Raw genomic sequence first — 27,304 nt, forward strand, 5'->3', positions numbered from 1 at the left:
ACATCTGTATTGGATCTCTTGAGGCATGGCTAACGAGCCATTATGCTGCCAATTAAACAACCCACCAGAAGCTCACAACAGCTGATGCTGTTACACTATAATATTTCTTCATTGTCTCACTAATTATACAAAAGTTAAATTTGTAATGAAGTCTGAAATGTACCTGACCAATTACAGCTGGTAGCTGTGTTCTGATGAAACCTGGTGCATTCAAAAATGTCAGTTTTCTGAGCTTAAAATGCTTTGTCATTCTCTTCCTGAATCCCTATCCCATAGCCAGATATTGGGGATCTCAGCTTCTCAAGTCTCCAGAATCAGAGCACATCACTGGCCCAAGACTGCAACGTGCTCCTACCACACCACAAGACACCCGACAATCAGAAGTACAAAGATTTCAGTCCTTCTGCTTAGCCCTGTCAGCTGAGCCGAAAAACAAATGAACAAGCAAACAAAACTAACAAAACTACAGACCTTAGAATTTTTAAGTCAATGATTTATGTGGTCAGACCTCTATGTCTGACATTCAGAACGAAACTTGAAAGAATAGAGAAAGGGCACTCCTGAAATGAGAAATATTGTTCCAGCCCAGCAGCTACTTAGTAGTGAAATAAATATACTTTCGTGGGTATGCCTCAAATGGAATTTCCTCAGAATTTCTGATCTATGGCCAATTTGAGAGATTTGTGTTTGGAACATCAAACTCAAATTTCACAAAGAACACAAAATTGGAAACTGAGAGTACTTCTTTTTCAAAAACCTTTATTGCTAATGGAAGAAAAACTCAAATGATACTTCTGATATATCGTGTTGGTTTGCCACTGAGGCTTTCTTAATTAGGTAGAAAATGTCCTAATTAGAAAAGGAAAATTACAGTAGTTGAAGACATGCCACTAATGTAGGAGTGAAAACACACTGATGGAGGTGAACTCATTTAAAAATAGGTCCAAAATGGACTAGACTCAAGGATTCTTTTTACTCTTCTCACTACATTTATAAGCATAGACTGATTATTAAATGTGGAACAAAGAGAACTGGATGAACCTTAGTTCTCCCCATAAAATATAGATATGAAAGAAGGGGCAGGGATGATGCACAACTGTAAAGAGGACTTCAGACACTACTTTTTAGGTCAGCTGCTCTGAATTAAAGGTACCCATTCTCCCTTTTCCCACAGACTGGAACACCCATGAACAAGATGGACAAAACACACCAACCTGTGTCACCAGGAAGTCTCTGGGTTTTTTTGGATGTTCCATAAATGACTTTGAGAGAAGGGAGTTTCCCATCCATTCAATCTTAGTCCAACAACCATCTAAAGCCATCTAGGTGTTCCAGTGCTTTGCATGTTACTAATGTGAAACACAGGCATCCTAAAAGCTTAATTTTCTACAGATCAATACATGACCTCTACTACTGAGTGAATCCTCCTCTCACCAAAGATATCCCCTCTCCTTATAAAATGCTGTCTAGTCAGTTATCCATTCCCAGCAGCTACATGTCCTCTTTGTGCCATTTAAATACATCATGAAGTGATCTCTAAGTGACTGAATTGGCACCAAATGCCCAGCTACTGTCTGAGTAGGTACTGCACTCAGGAAATAGCTTCCACTCAGCAGCAGTCAACAAATGGCCTTGGCAAGACTACAGGTCCAGACTGGAAAGACTCCTGGAGCTTTATTTTTCACAGATTCCTGGTTTGAAAAATGAGGAAGTTTATAATTTTAGCTATATTCATCCTTGCACCTGGAAAAATAAACATATGCCCACATTGTAAACAGGAATGTAACAGAAAAATCCATCCTCTTCCCCACCAACTGAACTCTGACACTACCTGCCATGCTGTAAGACAAGAAGTGCACATAAGGTGTCCACAAGGCTCTATCTTCACATCTTTGTCATTCTCTGCACAGATTTTACACAGCTGAAAAGTGGAACCCATTTCACAGTACAATTCATACTGCTCCTGTAACAAAAAAAAATCAAGCAATTATTTCTTTCCAGTGAATTGTTCACAAAGAATATACTTCTCCAAATACCCTGTTTTCCAATCTGCTTTATTTATTAATTAAGGAAACTCTTGCTACGGATCTAAAAGCCACACTAAGGTTACTGAATTTTTTACTTACATTTTTGCTTCTTCCAACCTGTGACATACTACAATTCATGCCAAAAAGTGTTAAAAATATCTGTGCCTATTTGATTTTATACAGAATTGTCATATGTAACTTCTCTGCAAGGCACACATCCTGCTTTTCTTTGGTTGCAGCTAAAAGGAAGAAAATGAACATATGGTTCTAAGTAAAAATTGAAGTGATGAATGGGAACAAAACTGGGACTTTCATTTCTAGGTGTGAGTTTTGGACTAAGAAGATTATTGGATTGAAGATTGACAAGCAAGAGCACTTTTTACCTACAGCAAGGCTGTTGTAAGTTAAAGTACACAATCCTTGTAAAGGAAGTATGGCAACACCCTGCAGGATAACTTGGCAACATTCATGCACAGATTATTCAGTACTTTGCATCCTTACAAGACTGACAGGAAGGTAGAACACCACCATTAGATGGAATAAATAATAGACAAAAATCAAGTCCAGAATAGTTTTCTAGAATTAGCTATTGTTGTGGAACTAACAGTTAAATGCATTTGTATTGAAATAAGCTTTTTTAGCCTTGAAAAACCAAATTTTGAAATCCTAAAGTAAGTACAATCCAGATCATGGGAAAATAACCAGCTACTGCTATGTAAAGTGAGGGGACATGAGGCTAAGAAAAAGAGAAAACAAGTGAGAGCTTGCATCTGCAGCTGTAGTCAGTCTACTAAAGATGCTTATGGTGAAGCTCTAGCAAAGAATCCATCTGCAGCAATCTAGCCCTGCAGCCACTTTCATACTATCTTTCCATAGTTTAAGAAGGTCTAGTGACAACTTTAAACCTCTTCAGTTACATATTATTTAAGGCAGACTCCCATAATTCAAACTTTGTTGAATTACCATCAGAACTAGCTAATAATGTCCTCATAACTACATGTGCAGAAATAATTTGATTCATTCAATGGATACAAAATAAAATATTATTGGCTTGTGAGGAGCGAGGTAGCCATTGACCACGTGCTGCTTCTCCTTTCTTTGACAAAAAGTGAAGATATGGACTGGAGTATTGCTCTGAGCAACACAAATACCTGATAAATCTCCATTACTCTTTCATTATTATCTTAAGACAGGAGGGAAAAGATGGAAGTCAGAGAAGTGGAAGTGTTCAGGTTTTCTTCGGATAATTCTTTTTAGGAATTCTTTTACTTACAAAACAGGTATTTCTGATAATACCATAGATAGTAAAGAATACTTCTTTTCTAAAATACTTCTGGAGGTGGAATGCATATAGAGCACCCAGAAGTACAGAAGATTCAGAAGGTCAGCCAGACTGATTGGAAGAAACAGAAGACCAGCTGGAGCAGCATGGCTTGTATCTAGTCTGATGTCTTTCTTTGCGCACAGTCTTCCAGATGTTTGCATCAGGAAAAATGAAAAATGTTCTGCACTGTATCCCTTAACCTTCTAGTGTTAATTTCAGCATCATTTTTAATCAAGCATTTCTTTTGGGGTGGCTACTTCCAACTACATGACTATCAAACATTTGCACAGTTAATCACATCATCACTTAATAAGACTATAAACACAACTACATATTCGAATTTTCTCTGCAATTCTCTGCAAAGTGGCTCTGTCTAAACATTTAATCACTTCTGCTGTTTTCCATGATCTCTCTTTCGATTTGCACCATAGACAAAGAAGAAAGGAGAGAACTGGATATCCTGGAACTGATATTTCTGCGATGTATGACCCTTTCCTCCTGGACTCGCCAACCAACTGTACCATTCCTATCCAGCCTTCAAAACTATTACTTGGTTCTCATTTTGTTTCTGTATACCCCTTTGTTATTAGCAAGGAAAAAACAAACTACATAAATTTGTTACATAAACATCAGAAAAAAACTTTAATAGCTGTATGAAACACTTCTCACTGGGAAAAGGCTCACAATAAACAAAACATTCCAAGATGTGCAGTCTGCATCACCATCCACTCTACAGTTTAAAGGATTATTACCCTGTTCTTCACCTAAGCCCTTCTATCAACAATATATTTTCAGTCTTATGAACCTATTGCTCACATTTTAATAAAAGCTTATTAATACTTCTAGGTGAGATACTAAGAGAAGTGAAGATTACAAAGTAACTCAAAACTCTGCCAACATACCTGTGTGACTTTTATGTGATCATGTGGTGTGGGCTCACATAATCCTGTCAAATCAGGGTTATAACTTCGTCCATCTGGGAACAGATAGCTGCATCACAAGAAGACTGTTATAAATATGTACATTTCTTTAGCTTTATTAGCTAAATCATACTTCTAAAATTTCAAGGGGGCAGAATAAGTGACAGTAGACATTAACTAAAATAAATCATCTTTCCTCAGCCATCTATTTTATCTTTTAAGTGCAACTAAATTGCTACATATTCATTCTGACACATGCTCAAGCGTATTTATAAAAGCAGAGGACAGATTTTGGCATCACTTGCATAGCTACCACCAGAATGCATCTGAGCTTTGATTAGCAGATAACCTTCCAGGGGAAACTCAAAAGAGAGTTATTTCAGATCTTTGTTTCACAGTGAGCACACACTTCCTAGTGATTTCCTCTCTGAGAGCATTATGCTCAGGACTCTATTTAGACTACTTCAACTAAAGCTGCAGAAAAGGCGGCAACACATTTGTGTGTATGTGTATTTTGAGATATATATATGTCACGATATTATATCTGCGCATATCTGTGTATATTATGACAAGAATCTACACTGAGAACTCCTAATGTAGACTGGATGTTAGAACAAGAACCAATGGGAGCATTTCAATCATGTGGGAAATTAACAATAGGTCAAATGACATTACAGCAACCCTATGTTGTTCTATATTCAGGTTTATGTTACCTGTAACTTGGGAACAGTTTCTTAAAGGTCATGTATTTTTATGCGATCTAATGAAAAAGTTATAAGGTACAAAAACATCACTCTGCATAAAATATTCTCAGCTTCAGTTTTTGTTTGCTCAGTTTTTGTCAGAGAGAAACACTACCAATATAAGTGTGTTTTTATTACAGGTACGAAATCACCACACCAGAAAAAAAATACTAGATTGTGTAGGACTGAGAAAAATTACAAGACTGGAAAAGATTTATCAGTCTTTTTGTTTCCAATGATTGATCAATTGCCTTTTCTCTTTCTTTCACATTATATATATTTATATTGGGTATACCAAAACATGTATCCCAGTGAAAAGATTCTGACACCAAATATTTGTCTGTTACTTCAGCCAACCTAGCAAAAACGTACTACTTCTCCCTATAAACTTACATTCTCTAATAATTATAAATCTTTTCAGTAAACTATTAGAATGTGGAAAATGTTCTGGCTGCACAATATATAAAAAAGCAATTACATAGCTTTCAAATCATTGTCCACAGTTAGACAGATGAGTAACTGGAAGTAGCAACTGTTCAATAAGCCTAAGTGCATTTGGGACTCTTGGGGGGCTGTGGGGGGAAGGAGGGATCAATGCAACAACTGTCTCATTTTATTTTCTCATGGAATTTATTTGCTATGAGATATGACTTTGGTTAACTTTCAGTAACTCTGGTTAATGGAATTAGCTAGAAACAAGTTGTTTTTAAATGAATTAAACGAATGGTCCTTAAACTCTGAAATAATGCTAACCACCATATGCAGTTTCTCTGTTTTAAACATCTTTAACTACCCATATAAGCATTAAGGGAACAAGGAAATCAGGATTTCATAGCCATGGTGGCTGTTAAGAATTTGTACTTACAATCCTTCCCGGCTGCCGTCGATCAAAGCTTGAAACAGAGGCTTATTGTGAGGTATGGTCTGCAGTATGTTCCCATCACCAGTCACATACCCGATGGCCCACTGGCCCAGGCGAGTGCAACTCAGTCTGAAAATGTAGCTTGATGAAAACAGGATGAATGAAAAGTCAGTATAATTCAGAGTTCAGCAAAACAAGTGAAGAGAGCAATTATGGCCTCTGGTTCAAACACTGAATTAGGTCTCTGAACATTTGGGTCAGATTCCAACTTCTGCCATGTTCTTTGTATAACCTTAAATAAACCTGCCTCTTCTACACTGTCACTTTCTCATAGGCAGAAATAAAGTAAGAGTAGCTGCCTAGCCCCTGCTTTTCATCTGCTTATGTTTTAGTTCTCAGAGTGAAAGCTGCACATTCACCGTGAGCAGTCTCACTCAGACATGTCCAGAAACCTCTTCAAGAAGAGTGTATGATATTAGCCAGTCTCCACAGCTACAACAGACACCTTTTGTGCACGTGCAGGCCAATAACCTGAACAAGTGGAAGGAAAAATATAAAGCATCTTTAGATGCAACAGAAACAGGAAAGATGAATGATAAAACCTGCTCTACTAGAAAATGGTAACTTTGTGTAAGCCTTTGGAGGTGAACAAAAGAAATAACATTTCTACTGCAGTAAAGTGAAATATTAACTACACCATTTGACTTAGATTTAAATACTTCTGTGTGTTACAGGTGATAGCTGGGAGTATACGTAATGTAGACATAGAGCACAAGCAGAAGAAAAGGAAGCTTACAAGCAACAGGATTGGGCATGTATAGAGCTTCCTATTAAAAACTCTACTCCCTTTCATGTCAGACACCATTTCACATGCAAAAACCTCACTGAGAAAAGCATCTCACAGCAAAAGACCACAAACTCAATTCTATATTACAGAGGAGCTTTTCTTAATTACCCATCAATATTATATTTCATTTCAAACTAATATAAGAAATCTAAGCCTCTCTGAAGTTTGACAGAGCTCTTACAACCTTCAGTAGGGCCGACATTACATTGAAGTACTAACTATTCATCTGAACTGAATCTTTTAATTTGCAGGATGTTTTAGTCAGATTAAAGAAGAAATTTCACTTCATATCCCCTCTTTCACACTCCAGCATTTCTCTTAAGCAACTCAAAAAGTAATTTTCTGATATGCAATAGAAAGGTATCTTAAAATTAACTATTTACAAGGAACATAAAAGCTACATGGGGTAATTTCTCTATCACAGCATTAGAATCAATAATAGGGAAAATAATAAATACATAAAATGCTCACCAAATCAGCTTAGTTATTTGATTTTTGCAGTAGTGACCACAATTATTAAGCTAAAAATCAGCAGTTTTCCATTAGAACCACAAGATTTCTGTATATATGCACTTGACTATTAGGACAACTTCTGATACAGTATACTATTTGCTAAAAATTAGAAGAAACCAAGTACAGAACATGGGTATAACTGCTGGTAGACTTCACTAATGAGTTTCAAAAAAATGCACTTTAACTATGTGTACATGTGCTTCTGCAGCAATTTCAGCAAGGAGACATTAGGGACAAAACTTCATAACTGTAAGACAAAGCTAACAAAAGAAATTGTATGTAATATGGGATTAAATACATTTTTGTTTTTATTTTTTCCCCTGAGTGAAGAAAAAAACCAGTGACATAATGGTAAAAGCTCAGTTTAAGTGATTTACTATGCATAGCACCACATAAGGAAGTGTTTATAAACTACATGTCATGCTCTTTAATCTGACTGTTTTACTAGGTGAAGATTTTATGATACAGAATGACACAGGCAAAGGAAAAAGAAACATATAAAACACAAAAGGAACACAAATCACAGATTATATAGCTTGAATGTTGCCATGAAAGATGTTAAGATTTTTGCTTTGAGTAAAAACTCAATGTACATTTATTCAATGTAAATTTTGAAAATCAAATTATATTTTAAAATATGCTTTTCAATAATGAATTGCTTGTTTTACCTGATTCAGAAGAAGAAAGGAAAAGCAATTTATTTTCAATTTCTCTGTGTTTATTTTTACATATTTAGACTTCAGTGTGCTAATACGATATTTTTTTGCTTCACTTCTTCAGTGCTTCAGTAAGTGTTAAATAAAATGCAAAAACATGCAAAATAGAAGTATGAACCTAGCAGAATTATGTAGGTTCCAAGACAGCAAGTTTATTTGGAAAGCAATCGGCAGTGAAACCTCTCACCTCCCAGGTTTAGTGCTGTATTTCTGCAGCCTTGCTTTCACTTCATCATACGTCAGGAATGCCATATATCCAGGATGTGTCACAGCGAGAAAGTTCCAATTCCTTAAGATCGAGCCCCACGGCTACAACGAGAAGACAAACAAGTAAAAGAGATGAAGCCATGCAGCTCTGTATTTCTAATAAAACTCAAGTCTGCATGTCAGAGTCACCTGGAGTGTTTGAGCTTCAGCTGAAAAATACACACTTTTGCTTTAGGTCTAAATGATTCAAAGGACTGTCCTATATACCCAACTTTGCTACAAGTGTTCCTTCAAAAGAATTATTCCAAGAACACCAAGCACAGCTTTTTGGATAAGGATTTTGAAGACCATGAATTTAAGAGACCTTCTATTCATAGCTACATAAAATATTAAACATCTTATTTAGTTAAAACCTGGAAAGTATGACTCCATGATGGTTTAATAAAAACACAATTAAGCCTGAGAGGTCCTGAAGCACTTTCATAGTTAATGTTAAGTAACACTGACAATGAATTGTAATAATGCTCCTAATTTGAGCTATCATTCCTTTTTTCCATCTTGATTTCTTCAGTCACTATAATGGTATTATAGCCAGAAAACAGAACAAATATGGACAGCACTTCACCTGAGTATTTTCTAACTTGAGTAGCATATGCTTCAGAAAATTCAGTGAAACATGCCTGATATGCTATGATTTCAAAGAATGTGGAACAGTCCATTACTGTAAATAAAGGATGATTTTTTTTAAGTAATAGATTCATTCAGATATATAAATGTCCATTTCCAGCATTTGGGAAGTCAAGAAACTGCCTCTGGATGTTTTGCAGATCATTAACCTATTTCTCAGAAGATCAAGGCAGGTGAAGTTAAGTGACACAAGACAAGAGGCTTGTGCTCTTATGTGCCCTGAAAATTCCCTTTACAAAAACTTCTAAGGGGCAGAGATGAAATGCCTGTATGATATGCTTGAGCATTTTATCCTAACAGTTCTTGAGAGTGTTACATTTCCCAGGCAAACCCTAGCCACTAACTAAACACAGATGAATACCTATTTATTTTAAAATTAATGCCTCATCAAGTTGGACACATGGAATAAGAAGACAGGTTTCAGCACAGAGGGTATAAGAAATCTGAAGTGTTTAAATTTGTCCAAAAGCCAGGAGGAAAGAAAAAAAATCCCAGTCCTAGATTCAACACTGCATCCTGCCAGCTCCCTCAACAAGTTCAGCAATGCCAAGTGCAAGGTCCTGCATGGGGTTGGGGCAATCCCAAGCACAAGTATAAGCTCAGGGAAGAATGGACTGAGAGCAGCCCTGATGAGAAGGGCTTGGGTGTGCTGCTGGATGAGAGGCTGAACACAACCCAGCAAGGTGCACTCACAGCCCAAAAAGCCAAATGTGTCCTGGACTGCGCCCAAAGCAGCGTGGCCAGCAGGGCAAGGGAGGAGATTCTCAATCTCCTCAGCTCTTGTGAGACCCCATGTGGAAAACCACATCCAGCTCTTGGGCCTCCAGCACAGGAGGGACACAGACCTGCTGGAGCAAGTCCAGAGGAGGGACAGCAAGTTGATGAGGTGGATGGAACATCTCTCCTATAAAGACAGGCTGAGAGAGCTGTTATTATTCAGCCTGGAGAAGTGAAGGCTCTGAAAACCTGGAAACCTGGTGTAGCATCCCAGTTCCTAAAGGGGTATACAAGAGAGCTGGAGAAGGGCTTCAAAAGGACTTGGAGTGATAGGACAAGGGGGAATGGTTTCAAACTGAAAGACTATAGGTTTAAGCTGGATATTTGGAAGAAATTCTTCAGTCTAAGTGGAATGAAGGCATTGGAATGAAGGTTGCCCAGGGAAGCTGATCCATAACATTTCGGTATGGGGCATTCATTTGATGACCCATCCCTGAAAGTGTTCAGGCTGGATGGAGCTTCTGGTCTTGTAGAAGTGCGTCCCTACCCATGGCAGGGGGGGTTGGAATGAGATGATCTTATGGTCTCTTCCAACCCAAACCATTCAAAGGCAAGAACCCACAGCTTGCCTTGCGTACACGGAGTCTTACCAGAGCAGAAGTGCTAAATGGTACAAGATTTTAACCCCTTCTCTTCAATGGAAGTATTTTCACACCAAAGGACATGTCAACAGCAACAGATTGAAGTTTCTGCAGAGCATCCAGATACTCTGCTGTGCTAAGCTTCTCTCTGGTCAGGGAACACAACACTTAAAGTTGTGTATACATACAATGGGGAGGCAGGGGGAGCAACTTCACTTTCAAAGGATCTCCATAAAGCCTAGTCTTGCTTGCTTGTGTGAAAAAATAGTATTACAAATGCAGCTTTTCTGTAACATAACCCACAGTTGGCAAAACAGTATTTTGATTACTTTACTGGGATTTTCTCTCCGTGGGTGTATGCACACATAGTTACAGAAGCTGTTTAAAAACTAGAGAAGTAAAATGTAACCTTCTGGGAGAAGTTCTCAGACCAAGTTCAGCTCAAGTTCAGTTCAACAGTTACACAGCTTTTGCACCCAATCTGTTTGTCAAAACAGATCTCTCTGCTTCTTTGCTGAATTAAAAGTTAACCCTTACCGGTCATCTGTCTTTACATGTATAAATATTGCTGATCCCTCTTCTAGCACAAGGCACAGTAATGAATCCAACCAGCAGTGGCCTCACAAAGAAAATAAGTGGCCAATGTTTGTGGTTCAATTAAAAAGAGATTACTGACACCATTAACATTTGCAACTGTGACACTGTTTTGACTCAGAATGGAGAAGAGATACTCAAAATCAAAACTCTATATACTAAAATCATTAATCCCCTCCTGCCAGATTTTACGATCACCTTCATAATGGCACCCTTTCCCACAAAAGCAAAACTAGGACATCTAAGCAAGAATTAGCACAAGACAATGTGGAAAACAGAACAAACATCAACCCAGGGTTTGATGCAAAATTGGTATTTTGAACGTATCTCCATTAGGCTAAATAATAATGACACATTTATGTAGGTTGGAAAAAGACCTCTGAGATCATCAAGTCCAGCTGTTAACCCAGTACTGCCAAGTCTTCATAATGATACATTCATATAGGTTATGATGATATTATGCATATTACACATACAATAGTATATATAATAATATATAACACATTATTATTATAAATAAGTATAATTAACAGTATGTATAGTATTATATATAATAATATTTATATATTCATATAGGTTCCAAAAAGACCTCTGAGATCATCAAATCCAACTGTTAACCCAGCATTCCTACTAAAACATGTCCCTAAGTGCTTGAAAACCCTTTCAGTGAAAAAACTTTTCCTAATATCCAGTCTAAACCTTCCCTAGTGCAACTTGTAGCTCTGTACTAGTTTACCACTGTACATGGTAAAGAAAATAAATTATCAAATAAATGGTTGTATATCTCAGCGGTTTCTTATATTTTTAAAAGAAATATCCAAAGTGATAAATTCAGAAACAGTACATCTAATATGGATGCAAGTACAGTCTTCCATATTGACTAAAATACCTTAAGTATGCTCTGTAGAAGAGACACAAGTTTAAAATAGACACGTAACATATATGTAAAGTTAATTTTATAAATATTGACAACAATACAATTAATGCTATTCCCAAATATAGTTCCTTGTTGTGAATAAGCAATAAAGCATTAATGGCAAAAACAGGTTCATGAAAAAAAGAGTTAGGCCTACATTTAGCCTAAAGTAAATTAATATGTAACTGTCTTTATGTTTTTGTAAAACACCTCAAATATGTAGATTACAAATGCACAACAAAAAAAACCCAAGTAAAACTCTGATTATAAGGACGTCTACATTTCTAGGAATGTATTTAAAAATAGTGAAAAATAAGCAGCAAACACAAAGCTATTGTAGTAAAACTAGATACATGCAGAAATGAAGCAGGTGCTGCTGTACACTTTCAGTTTTTCAGATGCATGTGCTGCTGCCTCAAACACCACTGATGGACTAAAAGAAATGCACTCTATTTCTAAATTATAATGTTTTAGTTCTTCCAGTTTTTAAAAAAAAATCTGCTTCCTTGTCTCAGAGCACTAAGCTTCTAAAATTCACATAAGTATCTAAAATTTTCAAATCTTACCTGAAATAATCTAGTGAAGATATCAAATTCAAAAATTGAAATGTAGTCATTGCAGGTCAAGTCAATAGTAGATTTAAGAGCCATTGCTTCCAAACCAGAGCTAATCTGATGAACTTCATGAAGGCACTGCCTGAACACTTTCCATGGCACTATAGTTCTGTTAAATAGGCAGAAAGAATAAATTCAGTGAAATAACATATTTAAGATATGATACCTCATTCAGACATCAAAACTGAACTTTCAAAGGAGTGAAGTGCAACATTAATTTGGTTTCTCTACAAAGGAAAGTAAAACCCTACAAATTAAGTTTTCTGAAAGCAGCCTAAGCAAATACAAGAATGTCTTACCTTCCTTTAAACACAGCTGAAGTGTCATTTATTTCACAATGATAAATATTCAAGCTTCCTTAGGAGTACAACAAAAACAACACTGCAGAAACCAAAGTACCCCACCAAGCGGGTGCTGCAAACAATCTCACATCCTTTCAGAGACAATGTAAAGGACCAGTTCTATGCTTGTTAAAAACTCCTTTCTTCAAAATCTCCCTTCCCAGTATGATAAGCATCAATTTAATATCTACAATTATGTGATTTTTGCTATAGTTAAAGCTCATGAACAGTGGTTAAGTAACATGACAGCAATCAACCAGGTACCACCAAGAATGGTCCAAGCCCTGTCATAAGCCATGACAGCTACATTAACTTTAATAGACAGGAAATTAGAATTATCCTTTCTAACACACAAAGCCATGTTCTGTCAGATTCAGTTTCTATTTCCACAGTTGAAGATAATGCAGGTTAGTTATTTCACCAGCCAAGTACTTGTATTTGGAAACTGGGATGAGGTTGATCACTTGAATGTACTTCATCTTATCACTCTCAATAACAGCAATAATTTTTGTGTCATTGGGGTCAAATCCAAATTTTGCTAAGCTGTAACACCTCTTAGAAATGTTCTCCCACACACTGAGGTCAGATTATATGATATTTTTTAAAAAAATTAATTAATCAAAATATACCAAATGCATAATTATTTAGGACAAGATCTCACATATTCATAGTAATATTTTGTTAATAACTGCTAAATCAACAAAAAATATAGGCCTCACAAACTCAGTAATATTTCCTGTAGATTTTATTAGTTCAAATTGCTTTAGTTCTTCTAACTATTTTCTCATGCACAAATGCAAATAACTTATATGGGGCGGGAGGGAACAAATGTATTAAGTTGGTCCTGTGTAACAAATACTACACAGTTATCCTAAATTCAAACAAGCAATAGTCTGAAGTACAACACTAAAGATATACTCCTGTATTTCTAATGCATAAGATATTCACTACACTTCTAAGTGCAAAGAAATTCACTTGTTACATGCAGGCTTGTATTGAGAAAGTCATAAATGACAAAATGGGAAGTTTAATAGATCGCAGCAGATACTTTCATCTGTATATGAAAAACAGGAAACCACAAAGAGCTGAAGAGAGATACCACATCAGATGCCATTTATGAAAGAATGCACATCAAATTTTCATTAGGACAAAGAGAGAATAAAACACTGTATTAAATTCAGACAAAAAAAATTAGAAAAATCAATGCTTTTGTGGTGCTAAAGTTGTCTTGGTTCAAGCGCCTACTGCTTATTTAGCTCCTGTAACTATGGCTCCAAATTTTTTTCTGATTCTCTTTATGAACCACCCTAAATGGTTACAGCACTGGGATCATGCTGAAATGGGGTTAGAAAAGTTTCAGGGTTGACTGTGGGTTTTGTGAGCTTTTTGTTTGGTTGTTATTTTTTGGTTTTTTGGGTTTTTTGGGGGGGGAGGGTATTAATTTTATTGTTTTGAGGTTTTTTAAAGACAAGAACCCTAAAAGAAAAAAACGATAGAGCATTTATCAGATATGATGACAATCATACTACACCTTAACAACAGGCTTTTTCATCCCTTGCACAAGACAGTTTCTTAGATGCAATTAATAAATAGGATCTTTAGCTATCTATTCACAAACAACCCACACTCCCAAAACTCCACCAGCAACACAGAAAACGAAAGTCTTCAGGAAAGTATGTTTTCAGAGCTCTGTTGGCTATATTTTGGCTAAGACAGAAACCAGATGCTGGAAAATGAGTGATTAGCTAATGAAATAACAACTAAAGTTATTTTTTGGGATTTCTCCAAGAACAAGCGCTTGGAATAGTGGTGGCCCAAATTTAAAATACACTAAATTCAGCAGGTTTTTTTTATTTTTTCTCTGCAGCTTCCTGGGATAGGTCTTTTATCTTCTGCTTTCTTTAAATAAAGGTGTGAATTGGTTGTTGAAACCTGTTAACTCCTATTTCTCAGCAGCTATTTTATAGTTATCATTTCAAAACACTTTGAAACAGCATCAGCCAGGGATTATTTCTCCCCAGTGTCTGTCTCCAATTTATCCTCGCATATGCTGATCTCTTTAAGACCTTGCAGACGGCACACACCCACTAAATGCAGGTGTTACTGGGTCTTCACAAGGTGAAAGTTTCTGCATTGTCCTCTCCTCCTGCTCCTACATCACTGAAACCTGGTGACCTTTCAGGCACCCTGAGAAACACATCCTCTGCAGAGATGTGGGAGGGCTCACTCAGCATGAAAGAAGCTTTCAGAGATGGCTGGCAAGTCGAGTTTCTGTTTGAATTAGCATTTTACTGCTCTTGCTTTCTTGTGTTTTAGGGGATACACAGACTTTGAAGGCGTCGGTTCATGAGTCTCAAGTCTAAAGTTATTTTAATTTGGGTTTTGGTTGGTAGAAGGGGCAGTGGAAGGGAAAAAAGAATAGGACCAAGATGGAGATTCAGACTGTCCCCGTCAATAGCATGTTTAGACTGTTATTTAAATACATACATATGTTTACATATATAAAACACCTGTTCTTACAGAAAGAAAATAACAAAATCCTGTTTGCAATGAAACCACTGCCTGCCACATTGAGCTCCTGAACCATAGAAGGCATCTCCTATAAATATTTTCAGGGATCTTTGTAATATTTGTGGCATCATGTCCTAATGATGCTTTGCACTAGAGGCTGGCAGATATTCTGCACATGCCTCATGCTATTAGGCTGAACCTGTAGACACTTGTCTAGGAGATGAGTCAGTCAGCTCTGCCTCAGCTCATCAGAAAGATGTGATTTGACGTCTTGGTAACATTAGCTGTCTACAGAATCAGGCTGAGGAAGTGCAGGTCCCAGTATTTCAGGTATTTAATTGTAGTTACATAAGCTATCCCTTGTAGAAGTGCCCGTGACTTGACTCCAGCTGAAACAATGCTCTGGGGAGTCTCTCACCTGAGAGGGTGGCACTAAACAGTGACTGTGCTTCTCTCAAAGGTTTGATGCCCAAAGTTTACAGCACTACTGCATACGCACACATTACAAATAGATATACCCAGAGCTTTGGTAACAATTTCTTTTTTTATAATACACTTTAGAAAAAAAAAAAAAAAAAAAAGAAGAAGAAAATATGACTGAATTACAGGTATATACCTTGACTGTGCTACACCTTAATTTACTGCAGCACTATCAGCTCAAAAAATCTTCAGAGAGGTAATATTAGAAGGAAACAAAAATATGAAGAAAGTCAAGATGTACAGCAGTAAAAGAATAGAAGGACCTTTTACAAGGAAATCCTAATATCCACCTGCCAATCTTTTAGGAAATGATTTATACACAACATGTCCTTGTACTGCCTTTCCTCATCATTAAAGCAGAAGCAAGCTCATGCCAATTCAAGGAAAGAAAACAAAAATAAAAAAATGGTCCTGAAAAATATTTCCTTAAGGTTTTCTGTGCACCTCTCAAATCAACAAAACTATCTGGATCACGGTATTTACCCTGGGATTGTGTTCTTAAAGAGTCCTGTCAAAAACCCTAAAATAAGCCATTTCTCCTGTCAAAAACCCTAAAATAAGCCATTTTTCCACAGGCCTCTCTAAATGATAATACTTCACTCCCTTTCTTCTGCAATAGTAGATTCAGTAAGTGTATCTGAAAAACGATGAATTCAAAAGTGTCCTATATGAAACATAAGATTTTAAAAACACTGCTATATAGGATGGTATCTATTTACTATTGTTGGCACACATCAAAGAGAAGTATGACTCTATAATCTGAAATAAAGTGTTTTAAACACCACCCACACAACTTCCACATGCTTAAAGGGAAAGGATTAGTGTTTAGCATGTGATTTCCAAGTGATTTAGCAGAGGAATTTAGGTCCTCTCTTCCCTCCTGCCCTCATCATGCATACATGAGATTTTCTAAACTCCCCAAATGTTGCTACATTATTAAAAGCAAAAGATGCCAATATAAACCTGGAGATGAAGCATCCATTTCCTGAGCACAAAGAGAACAGCACTTGTGTAAAACTGCAGAGATGCAGCTACCCTGGAATGTCAAGTGACACTGCTTCCATTTGAACCAGATCAGACCACAAGAATGTCTAGGGAGGTAAACATGTACCTGTATAACTTACACTTACAGTGAATGTTTTTTTTTCTGCAAGAGACTCTTTCAAATGTTGCCAAAAAACACACCATGAAAAGGCCATTATACTGTTTCCAGAGCAATCTCAAAAATATTCAAGCAAATACTGACCCAGATAGAAACAACATTCTTTGTAAGTCTGCAGTGAGCAATGTGGATTTTGACTTATCACCACTGAAAAGAGCATTTTCTTAAGACTGCTGCTTCAGTTTTAAGTGAGAGGCAACATGTTTCCACTGCTTCTGAACTGCAAAGCAAATAAATGACACACAGAAGGCTTGAAAAATTCAGTCCTAAGGGAAAAAAGGAATTCTGCCATATCATGCCAGTACAATTGCTAAATAGTGACATCATTGTGAACAAATATAAATGAATCTAATGAGAACAGAAAAAGAAAAAGAGAGAAAATCAGCCTTATGAAATGGAGAAAATATACCACCAAAAAAAGCCACTTCCAAAGCTGTGTAACTGGACATTGCTGGAGAGACAGCAAGTTCCTTGAGATACAGGAACTCTGTGTTTCCCTATTCACTTCTCTGTATTTTCAACTCCGATCTCTAACAACAAAATCAAAGCATGTTCACACTTTTGCACATCCTTTTATACTTAAAACATTGCCTCTCCTGTCTATCCATGGAGAATGTGTTCTCCTGTCTCACAATCTGGTGTGCAAAGTATCAGAACTTTCTTCTATCTTTTGTAGATGCAATTTTACTTCATTCTTAGATACCCAGAACAGCTGTGAAGATTGCTCTTTTCCATTTTCTAATCCTGTCTTGCAACTTTCTACTGACTTGCTCTTCTCTGTAATGTTACCTGCTGTCTTATTCAAACATTTTCATCTTGAATTTGTAGGAAAGAGGTCTAGAGAGATTCCTGTCTTACCAGTACCCAGAGAACAGTACCTTCTGTCTCTAGCTCAAGTTTAATCAGGTTTATCAATAAGCCAAAAGCCCCATTTTAAGCTCTTTAAAAGTTCCTGTTACTAAAACACCTGTCTTGACAGTGACGAAGGCAATGGCATTTGGATCACTGCCTCTTCCACTTTCATCTCTGTCTTTGGCTTCCCTTTACACTTCAGTTCATACTCAGATTTGAAGCTCTCTGGGCCAGGACCAACTCTTCAGTCTGTATTTTTACACTGTTCAGGCAGTAATAGGGCTCTTGGGCACTATCAGCAGCAAGAACAGAAAATCAAGTAATAAATTAAGGGGATTAACAAGGTGTTAAAACTTAGCTTATCTGAGGTCTCTTGAACTTGGCAACATTTAACTGTCAGATAAGTTGTGCATTGTGGTCTGCCTGTTTTACTGCTGCTTCTGTGAACCCAAACCACTGAGGCCGTATCTGCTCTATCCTGAGCCAAAAAGCACTGACCACAGCAGAACCACAGCTACTCCAAGTTTAGAATATCAATTTGAAATGCACTATTTAACTGCTACAGAGAAATCAATAGCCACATTTTTTCATAAATTCCAATAAAAAATAAATATATTTCAGGCCTCATCTGGAAAAAAATACAGGAGCATTAAAATAGTATTGTCTTTGATCCCAACAGTGAAAGAATTTCTATTTCCTCAGCAACTAAAAGGTGGATGGGAAATCGATTTACCTGAAAACAATAACAGAAATGCTTTAACATTTTTAAAGTTCCACAATAAAGAATAAAAAGTTTAAAAGTTAAATAAATGACAGAACTGTGGAAAAAATTAAAATCTAAGAATATTGACATTTTGCTGCTGATTCATTCTGCAACATGAAGACTGTCACAAATCACAAATTTGTGTAACAAATTTCAGTAGCTACCAAGCCCTACATGACTTCTGTAGTTTCCAAATTAAGAAGCTGAAAGATCTGTTAGGTCATCTTGCCTAATCTCCTTCACAATTCAGGATTGCTCCCTGTGGCATTTTACACAGTTCTACTCAGAGAAAAACAAAAACAATAGAAGATATAACGTGGTATTAAAATGAGTGAGAAATCAAGGCAAATTCTCATCAAGCAGCACACAGTAATAAAATGCTGGTAATGAAGATGCTATCAGATTGTGTTTTATATGCAGATTTACAACCTGCTGGGGGGGGGTTACTAAAGTATCTGTAAACAAGTGTAACTGCTGATTACATGCCTTACAATTTCACAGTTCCACTGAACATTCCTGTCTAGCTGTACATGGAACTAGCACTTGCTTCAGCACAACTAGGATGGTCAACTGGGGGTGAAGATTCACTCCACTAAAACCACCTGTTCCAATCATTGTACTCTAGCAATCACTACAAATTCAGAAAAATCACATCTCAGCTTCACTACTTTCCTGCTTTTGACATTATCAAGTTCTTTTTTGGTATAGGTAAAGCTTGTGTCAATTTATTTCTTAGTTCTTTTTCAGTCAGCTCCTTTATATTCTTCAAGAGGCTCTCTTTTTCCACATAGCCTGTGAAAATACCAGCGACTACCTATTCCAGGCATTCAGCCTTTGGAATGATCTCACCCATTCCTGATTTGTTTTCAGAAAGCAAATCCAAACTAAACTATTCCCCATCTCCCTGATATCTTTTCTTTGTCAGCTTCCTTGACAAAATCTATACACCAAAATAATCCTGGGCCTTCTACTGAACACTGCTGACCTCCTCACCTACCCCCCATAATTTGGATACATGTTTTACTTCGTCCTTGCAGAGAAATCAATACCTCTACTCTTTCCTTCTTCAGAGGGCTATTAGCACCTTTCTCCTTCCACCCAGACAATCACAATCTCATTATCTTCCACTTTGATTTATCAATCCTCCCTTTACGCTCCTGAATCCCACATTAGTGTCTCCAGATCCCTTCCAAATATCCTATAACTTCCAAGGTTTCCCATTCTCCTCTGAAACATGCAATACTGGAAAAAACTCACAATTGTAAAGGCTCTATGTGCTCCTTATACACTTTCTGCCTGTGTGAGGGCTGATGATTTCCATTATTGGTACATCTGCTGCTCTCACGTAGCATTCTCTCCCAGATAAGCTTCTCCAACTCCTGGCATTGTAGCCATTCTAGACTGCCACTGTCTAGAAGTCTTTTAGGGGTGTACCAGAAATGTGAAAACTAAGAAGGTATTTGAAGGCCAAGAATATGTGGTTATCTCAGCACTTTGCTATGAGGGAGGCATTCAAATTGCTTGCTGAGTTCTACACAGTATTTTCAACAGAAATGCCACAAGCAGCTAGATGTATGATCCAAGGTGAGAAAGAGCCTGGCCATTCACTTTGCTCATAAGTTTGAAGCCATGTGAATTTACACCTGACTAGCTCTAAACACAAAAAAGAAAGCCTGCAGACTATGAAACTTACTAGTAACAAGACAAATTAACCTAGTTGCAGCTGCACAATTTTTCAGCAAGTGTTCAGACAGAAAAATCTAACCAACAAAATTTAAAGTTCCCCATCCATTGGAAAAGAGCAGTGGGAAAAAAAAAAATGCTCCTTTTTTGTTTTAAAGTACAAACTGGACTCATGAAAACTGTGTTTTGGATTTCATGTTGCTTTCTGTAAAAGGAAGTGTAGGTCATGTTTTCAAAAACTGAAAGCCAACTTAAAAATATAAATTACTATTGGTGATATTCTTCTTGATATTTAAAATATTTCAAATTAAAAAATAAAAACCATCGTATTTCAGAAAGAAATGAGTGCAAAAGCTTGATTCTATAAAAAAGCTTCCAATTCATTGTGCTTAGAAACAGGAAAGTTTTAATGATAATACTATGTTGAAAAAATTGTAAGTTCATCTAATACTTCAAACTCCCTCCTTCCAATCAGAACAAACTGCAATAGAAATATTTTTAGTACTACAATTTACCATCAGAAGCCAAGATCCAGCACAACTTACTTTTTATTTATGCTGTAATCTTGAGCAGCGTTAGTCAGTGACCCAAAGTAAGGGCTGCTGTTCAGAAACAAGTGAGGGGTCCAGGCTTGCCCTGTAAAACAGAGATGCAGCCAGGGAGCACACAATCAAGTTCCTCCCTGTACTCCTTCACTGCACTGCCTAAGTAGAGTTGGGGGTTTCAGAAAGTCCTAGGGGCCTACCTTTGGATGGCCAGGTTAGAGAAAGATATTATGAGTTGTTTCAAAACCTTTATGCAGGCTTTGATTTTAGGGAAGTGATACCAGCATATTCACAAACTAATTTGTTGCAACAGGCCCACTGTAAAGGATGTGGCTTACAGGCATATCTGCCATATATTTCTAAAAGGATTAGAAAATAATTAATGTTTAAAAAGCTTCAGGCATTTTGTTTAACAAAGAGATTAAAAATAATGCCAAATAAACTTTTTTCTCATCTGTTTGACATATATGCTGTTACATGTTTTATAGTTACTTAAGCACAATTAACTAAACCTGAGATAATGGCAAGGCTGCCAAGCAGAGATCTACTGCTCCTTGCTTAGAAGACAGGCAACAAAACCAGCTTCACTTTATTGGAGAAGAGCTGGGAACACCAGTAACAGTGCTTATTGGTCTGAAAGTAAAGCACCTGACTAGAAATAACTCAAAAAAATTTTCAGGCTATACTACAAAACCAAAAATACATACGTTTAACTGGATGTCACCAAACTGCCTTGGTTCCTAGGTATTTTTGATGCATTAATGTATTAGGCAAAAAGCCAACAAAACCCAAACATCCAGTCACACTCCCTATAAAACAATCAAACAAAAAAACCCAAACATAAAAAAAAACCTTAGCAAGGTACACAGGGGAGAGCAGAGAAGGTCAGAGAGTTTATACTGAAGGTTCATATTTAAAGTTGCATTCTATGCAGAAATTTGCATAAGCAGAAAAAAACCCAAAGCCTAGAAAAGGCATGGCAACAGCACTGAGGCCATGAAAGGTTTTAGAAATAAGAACTCCAGATGAGTACCTCCAGAAGAGGTAAGAGTTAAGTGTGCACAAGAAAAAGACAAGGGTAGAGCTGACTTGTTCAGATGGAGTGATGCAGTTGAAAGATTCTCCTTACCAGTCTTGTTCCAATAAGAACTTATAAATATGTTACAGTATCCCACTGTCTGACACCTCAAATACCTATCTATTGTGTCACCTCCCAATGGAAATTGGAGGACCATGGAAGGAAACTTGAAGGAAATCTGAATCTCACACAGACAGTAGAAGTCAGTCGAGAGCCCCAAAGAGGAGCAGCAGAGAGAATAGGGGAGCTGAGGAAACTGGTTCAGATGAAATGATAGAAACAGCAGACTGCAGAGAAGGAGATCCGTAAATCCCAATGACAGAAACACAATTTGACATCAAGACATCTGCTAAAGATCATTCAAGGACAGAGCCCAAAAGGAAAAGAGAAGTACCACAACAAAATTCAAATTCTGAGAGTTCCTAAGAAAAGGGGAAAAAGAGAGGAAGGAAAAATAGCAACGCTGAACAAACATGATCATTAGTCATTTGATCAAAGATCCTGTTTTTCTTTTCTTGACTGACATGTTTTTAAAAGCCTTGTCTGATAGAGAACCCTACACATCACTTATGTTAATCCCCCAGAAAACTTTAACTGAACTTTTGAAGTTATTTTGAAAATTATATTCACGTAAAAACGGGTAACACGGAACACAGTTAAATTCCTTTTCTCTAACAAAACAGAGGACTGATATAGCAACTTCATCACACTCCAACATTACTTACATGGGAAAGAAATTACCAGAAAACACTACCATGAACCCAGAAAGAGGAAAGCTGACACTGTGTTTAGACTAACAAAAAAAACATGGAAGTGAAACTTGTAAATTCACACTGAACAGAACTGATTTGCAAAAGTGCCAACCTACTACACTGGTATTCTAAATAAAAAACGACTTATTTTAAAGAGCTGTTTATGCTCAGAAGATGCAACAGATTGTTCCAGAAATTGTTCTGCCAACATTGTGCAAGATACAAGAGCTGATGACCATAATGACTGCTCTGCTATAATGAAAAATACACCAACCTATTGCCTCTGGCACTCCTCTTATGTCACTCTTACATTTACAAACATTCCACATGAGAAAGTGAACCAGCTTCACATCCTTTATTAGCTTACATGTGTATTCTAAATGGGGTATTTTTCCCAGAAACAAACCAAAAATCCCACATATGCCTACTTTTACTTTTTCACCATTCCATTTCCTATATGGATTAAATCACATATCTGCACTTCACATACTTCATTCCACCAAATACTGTAGTAGTTAAAAAGTTAAAGGTGAGATAAGGAAACATACAGTCCATTAAACTAATATCAAGTTCCTAATTCAGACTTTAGAGTTTTTGTTTGTAGAATATATATATATTCTGTAGAAGATATATATATAGAAGGATATGATTTGCCATATACTTTGTAAAAGCAGTGTACTATCTTCACCCTATAATAGAACAAACACTTCTTGCAGTAAGACTGAAGTACCCTTGACAGAACTACCTTTATGCAAGTTACAGCATTGAAAAAAAAACCACTAACAATGAACTCAGCAATTTCAACCAATTTAAAGACTTAGATGAGAAATATTCAAAACACCCACCAACCCTTATTTGGATTTATGAAAAGTTCATTTTTTTTTATGCTTACGATTAGAAAGAATTAAGGATTTTACAAAAGTTACTTACTTATCTCCGAAGAATTTTCTCCAGAAATCTGCAGCATCGGCTTTGGTGATGCGAAAGTTATCACCCTGGAATTGTCCATTTGGAAAAATAGCCTTGATTTCTGCTAACATGTGGCTGAAGATGAGAGACAGCTTTGTAAGGTTTCTTCTGCAGATACAAGAGGGAAAAAAAAAAAATTACATTAAATCCTTCAAATTTAATCAATCTTCAGGTATTTCACATATCCCATGTATTGTGTAATAATCGCTGTATGACACAAGAAAAACACTGAGCTTCAATTGAAAACACAGAGAAATACAAATCAGTGGTTCGTGTTTCCATGGACTTCTGAGGACATATTTATCATAAGTCTCCATCAACATAAAATCAGTTTTTGGCAACAAAACAAATCTGAGTTCTCAACTGCATATTCAGATAAATTTCTTGTGCATGATCCTTTTATGTTTCTATTTCATTTACTCATTGCAGAAGCAAGAACTTATATTAATTAGACAGCTTATTTTTTAAAAAAACCCAACCAACAAAGAAAAACAAAAAGCTACCTCACACTCAAAAACCTAAAATTATAGTTTTGTATGTGACAACAAACCTGTTTCAGTCCAGGTTTCCAGAAATATTAACATGGCATAGAATTAGATTGACTCCTTTCTCCTATGATTATTTTATTTTTTTTTTTTATTCTTTTCAGCTTTCTCTCACTGTACTTATTCTCCTTCCAAATGCTCTCTAGTTAAAATTTGCTTTCACTAGCATATGATAAACAAAAATCTAACTTGTTGTAAACAAACAAACAAAAAGCTTCTTTGCAATCATCTCATCACGTTTTCCAGGCTTTTATCAGTTAATCAAAAATTATTTAGCTTTTGGCACAGAAATCCCATCTAGTATAGTGCAAAGAACAAAGAATTCTTAAATGCAAATAAGCCTTTTGTAAGGAAAAATCTGTGGGAAATGGTGAGGAAAGGAAAAAAGAAAGAAGCAGCAAACTTTATGAGAGCTTATGCCTGGAGATTCCTTGACACTCTTTGCAGTAAAAGAAGGGCCATTTCCCAAGGAAATATACAAAATAGAGGAGACTGAGCAGTTTCTGATGAAGGATTTGTACTCTTGTGAATTCCACTGGACTATTTTAATGTGTTAGAAGTGTCCTATGTATGTCAAGTCCATTCAGCTTCAACCATCTCAGGTACTACTTAAAAATGACTCAAGCAATTTAATGAATACCACACTAAAATTCTTATCCATCACGTAATTTATAGACAGTTTAAAGACAGTATTTTAAATAAATTCAAACTTATTCATAAGTTCCTTGCCACATGGAAATATTAAGGTAGATATTTATTTTAGCTAAATATATTTCCTGGGGTCGTCCTAAAAGAATGCTGAATTTAGCACTGAGGTAGAAATTATTTCAACTACATTTGTGAACTTTATAATAGAAATTTCTGTAGAAACTGTGTTGCAGATTTACCATAGGTTTTACTACCGAGAAAATGATGATAAAGTTGTTGTGAAAACATAAGTAATTTAAAACAAACAAAGCAAGCCCCAATGAATACACTCTCCCTTCCCTCAAGATTAAGAATGGCTATAGGGCTAAGTCATTCAGAGTCCTCTAATTCCTTCAGTAAAATCAGATGTCTGTAATTACGATGCTCAATAGTTCCTTACTATCCCCCTTCCTATTTCCTTTGTATTTTAATTACACACATGTGTTCTTTGTTATTTTACTCCTCAGAACTCAAGCCTGATGGAGAGGAGCAAGCAACAGCTTTTTTTCATGTGGCTTCCTGGGTCTGCCCTAGACCCAAGATTAAACAGGAAGCTTTCTGTCCTTGGGACAGATGGGAACACGACTCCGTGCATGTTTGAGCAGAGCTCTGCCTTGCCTGGCACAAGCAGTGTCCCACATGAATGTGCTGTGCTGCAGGGGCTCTCTTCAGGTACAAATTCACCTAGTAGTGAGCTTTGCTGGGTCTGTGAGGCTGCAGCCCTGCAGTGAATTAAGGGATGAAGTGGCACAGAGGTGCCATCTGGGGCACTTCCTTGCCCAGAGGGCAGCGTGTGTCTGTACCTGCAGAGGCACTGCCTGCTGGGCACAGCTGCACAGGACATGGACAGAACCAGCAGCCCCTAGGATGTGGGCAGTACAGGCACAATAAAAACAGCACCCAAATGGCTCCACCTAAATCACAAAGCCTCTTCCTTCCCTCTTAGAACAGCACCAGTCACGTAGTGCCATCAGGACACTTTTGCTCCAATATATGAAATCACAAGGAAAGGAAAAAAAGTAAAATTATTTTTTGTTTGCATTTGCATAAATAAGAAAAAAATATTTTAACATCTGAGACAGCTTCTTTTTATCTGACGACAAAGGTGAAACTTGAAACCAACTAAAAGCTTGTCTGTGCTTGAACATATATCAGAGCATGTATAAACAGCAAGAGATTACAAACTCCTGGTAATTTATATGCAGGATATCTGTTTTTTCTCTTTACTTTTGATTCTTACTCTGTAAGATCATTATCTCAAGGCTATCAAAAAGCCGTGATAAATCACATCTCAATTTTTTACTTACACAACAGCAAAGCACATACTGCACCATTTTTGCTCAGATGTACTAATGTGATACCAGATCTCAGTACCTTCTTGAGGCAGACATACAAAGCTCACTGATTTCAGAAATGGTTTTCAACAATTACAGCGCAGAGACAATAGCACTGGGGTGGGCCAGTGACTCTCCCTCTCTGGACACTTCACTTGCCTGAAGATATCTATCCATTTCAGCAGTGTACTCTTCCTGTCTTGGAGAGGGCTTTCCCAAGATACCTCAAGAAATATGTACTCAGACCTAGTAGTTTGTGTCGCTGCATTTTTCCACCTAGGATGATTCCCTTCTTTCCCCCATATGAAGGATGAAGCAGTGTCAAAAAAATTTCCATCTTAGTTTCCATTCATATGTTTAAGACAAGGTATTTAAGTCCTATTCATTTGGAAAAAAAAAACCAAAACAACTAAAACCATCAAGGCTTGGCAATTTGGTGAACAATTCTAACGGAAGCCAAAGAACTGTTCAATCTGAGCACCCATTTTAGGTCTCATTGCCACCATAAGATTGGAAAGAAACCAGTCTGCACCTCCTGCAGTAACAAAGGCTTTCTTCTGGTCACAGCAAAGACTGATGTAGTGGCAAAGGGACAATTGCACTGCCAGTCCAGTGGAGCAGAAGAGCTGACCTGATAGAGACATGCTCCAGAGACCCTTTGACTCACTGGATCCCAGCAGGGGAGATATCCTAAGGGATCACATTGGAGCTGCAACTCAAATTAACACCATCCAAACTATACAGAAACAATGGTTTTAATGCCTCAGCAGCCAAGCTTCAGGGTTTAAAATTATACTTTTTCTGGCAACCTGGGGCTGGTTAGAGGTGGAATTTCTTTCTTTAGCTGTGGAACAGAGCAGAGACATCTTTATCTCTGCAGAGAAGGGATTTCATGCTGAGAAGAAAAACCTTACCTTACTGAAATTAAAATCGAACAACACTGCTTTATACAAAAGTGAACCAAGATGATGATTCTCCAGTATATAGTGGCTACTGTGGTAAAATATAACAGTATTTTAACACTAAATGATGTTATATCAACTGCATTTTATGTAACAACAGTGTAGGTCTCGCCCATATTACTTGCAACATACTCAATATCTCCTAGCTGATGTTTTTCTTATGATTCAAGCTTATAATTTGCTACCTTGTTTGACTTTCACCAAGTCAAACTAATGTCATACAGATCAAATCCCTTGATTTGACCCGAACTTGATTTCTGAAGTACCATTTTGTCAGTCAGAATCTATGACTGATTGCCAAACATCTTTGCA

General features: G+C 36.9%; 1 protein-coding gene across 2 annotated transcripts in view; it reads right to left on the minus strand.

The window, feature by feature from the left end:
- Positions 1–27,304, minus strand: part of CBLB (Cbl proto-oncogene B) — a 126,674-nt gene that overhangs the window by 36,548 nt on the left and 62,822 nt on the right. For both annotated transcript variants that reach the window (XM_058854805.1, XM_058854795.1), the window contains exons 4-9: positions 23,426–23,572; positions 12,281–12,437; positions 8,140–8,261; positions 5,880–6,017; positions 4,254–4,341; positions 1,832–1,963 (exon numbers count right to left, since the gene is read on the minus strand). In XM_058854805.1, the coding sequence (XP_058710788.1) occupies positions 1,832–1,963; positions 4,254–4,341; positions 5,880–6,017; positions 8,140–8,261; positions 12,281–12,437; positions 23,426–23,572 (784 nt within the window). The remainder of the gene's footprint in view (positions 1–1,831; positions 1,964–4,253; positions 4,342–5,879; positions 6,018–8,139; positions 8,262–12,280; positions 12,438–23,425; positions 23,573–27,304) is intronic.

Source organism: Poecile atricapillus, chromosome 1 (genome assembly GCF_030490865.1).
Source record: "Poecile atricapillus isolate bPoeAtr1 chromosome 1, bPoeAtr1.hap1, whole genome shotgun sequence".
In the NCBI taxonomy this organism is placed as follows: domain Eukaryota; kingdom Metazoa; phylum Chordata; class Aves; order Passeriformes; family Paridae; genus Poecile; species Poecile atricapillus.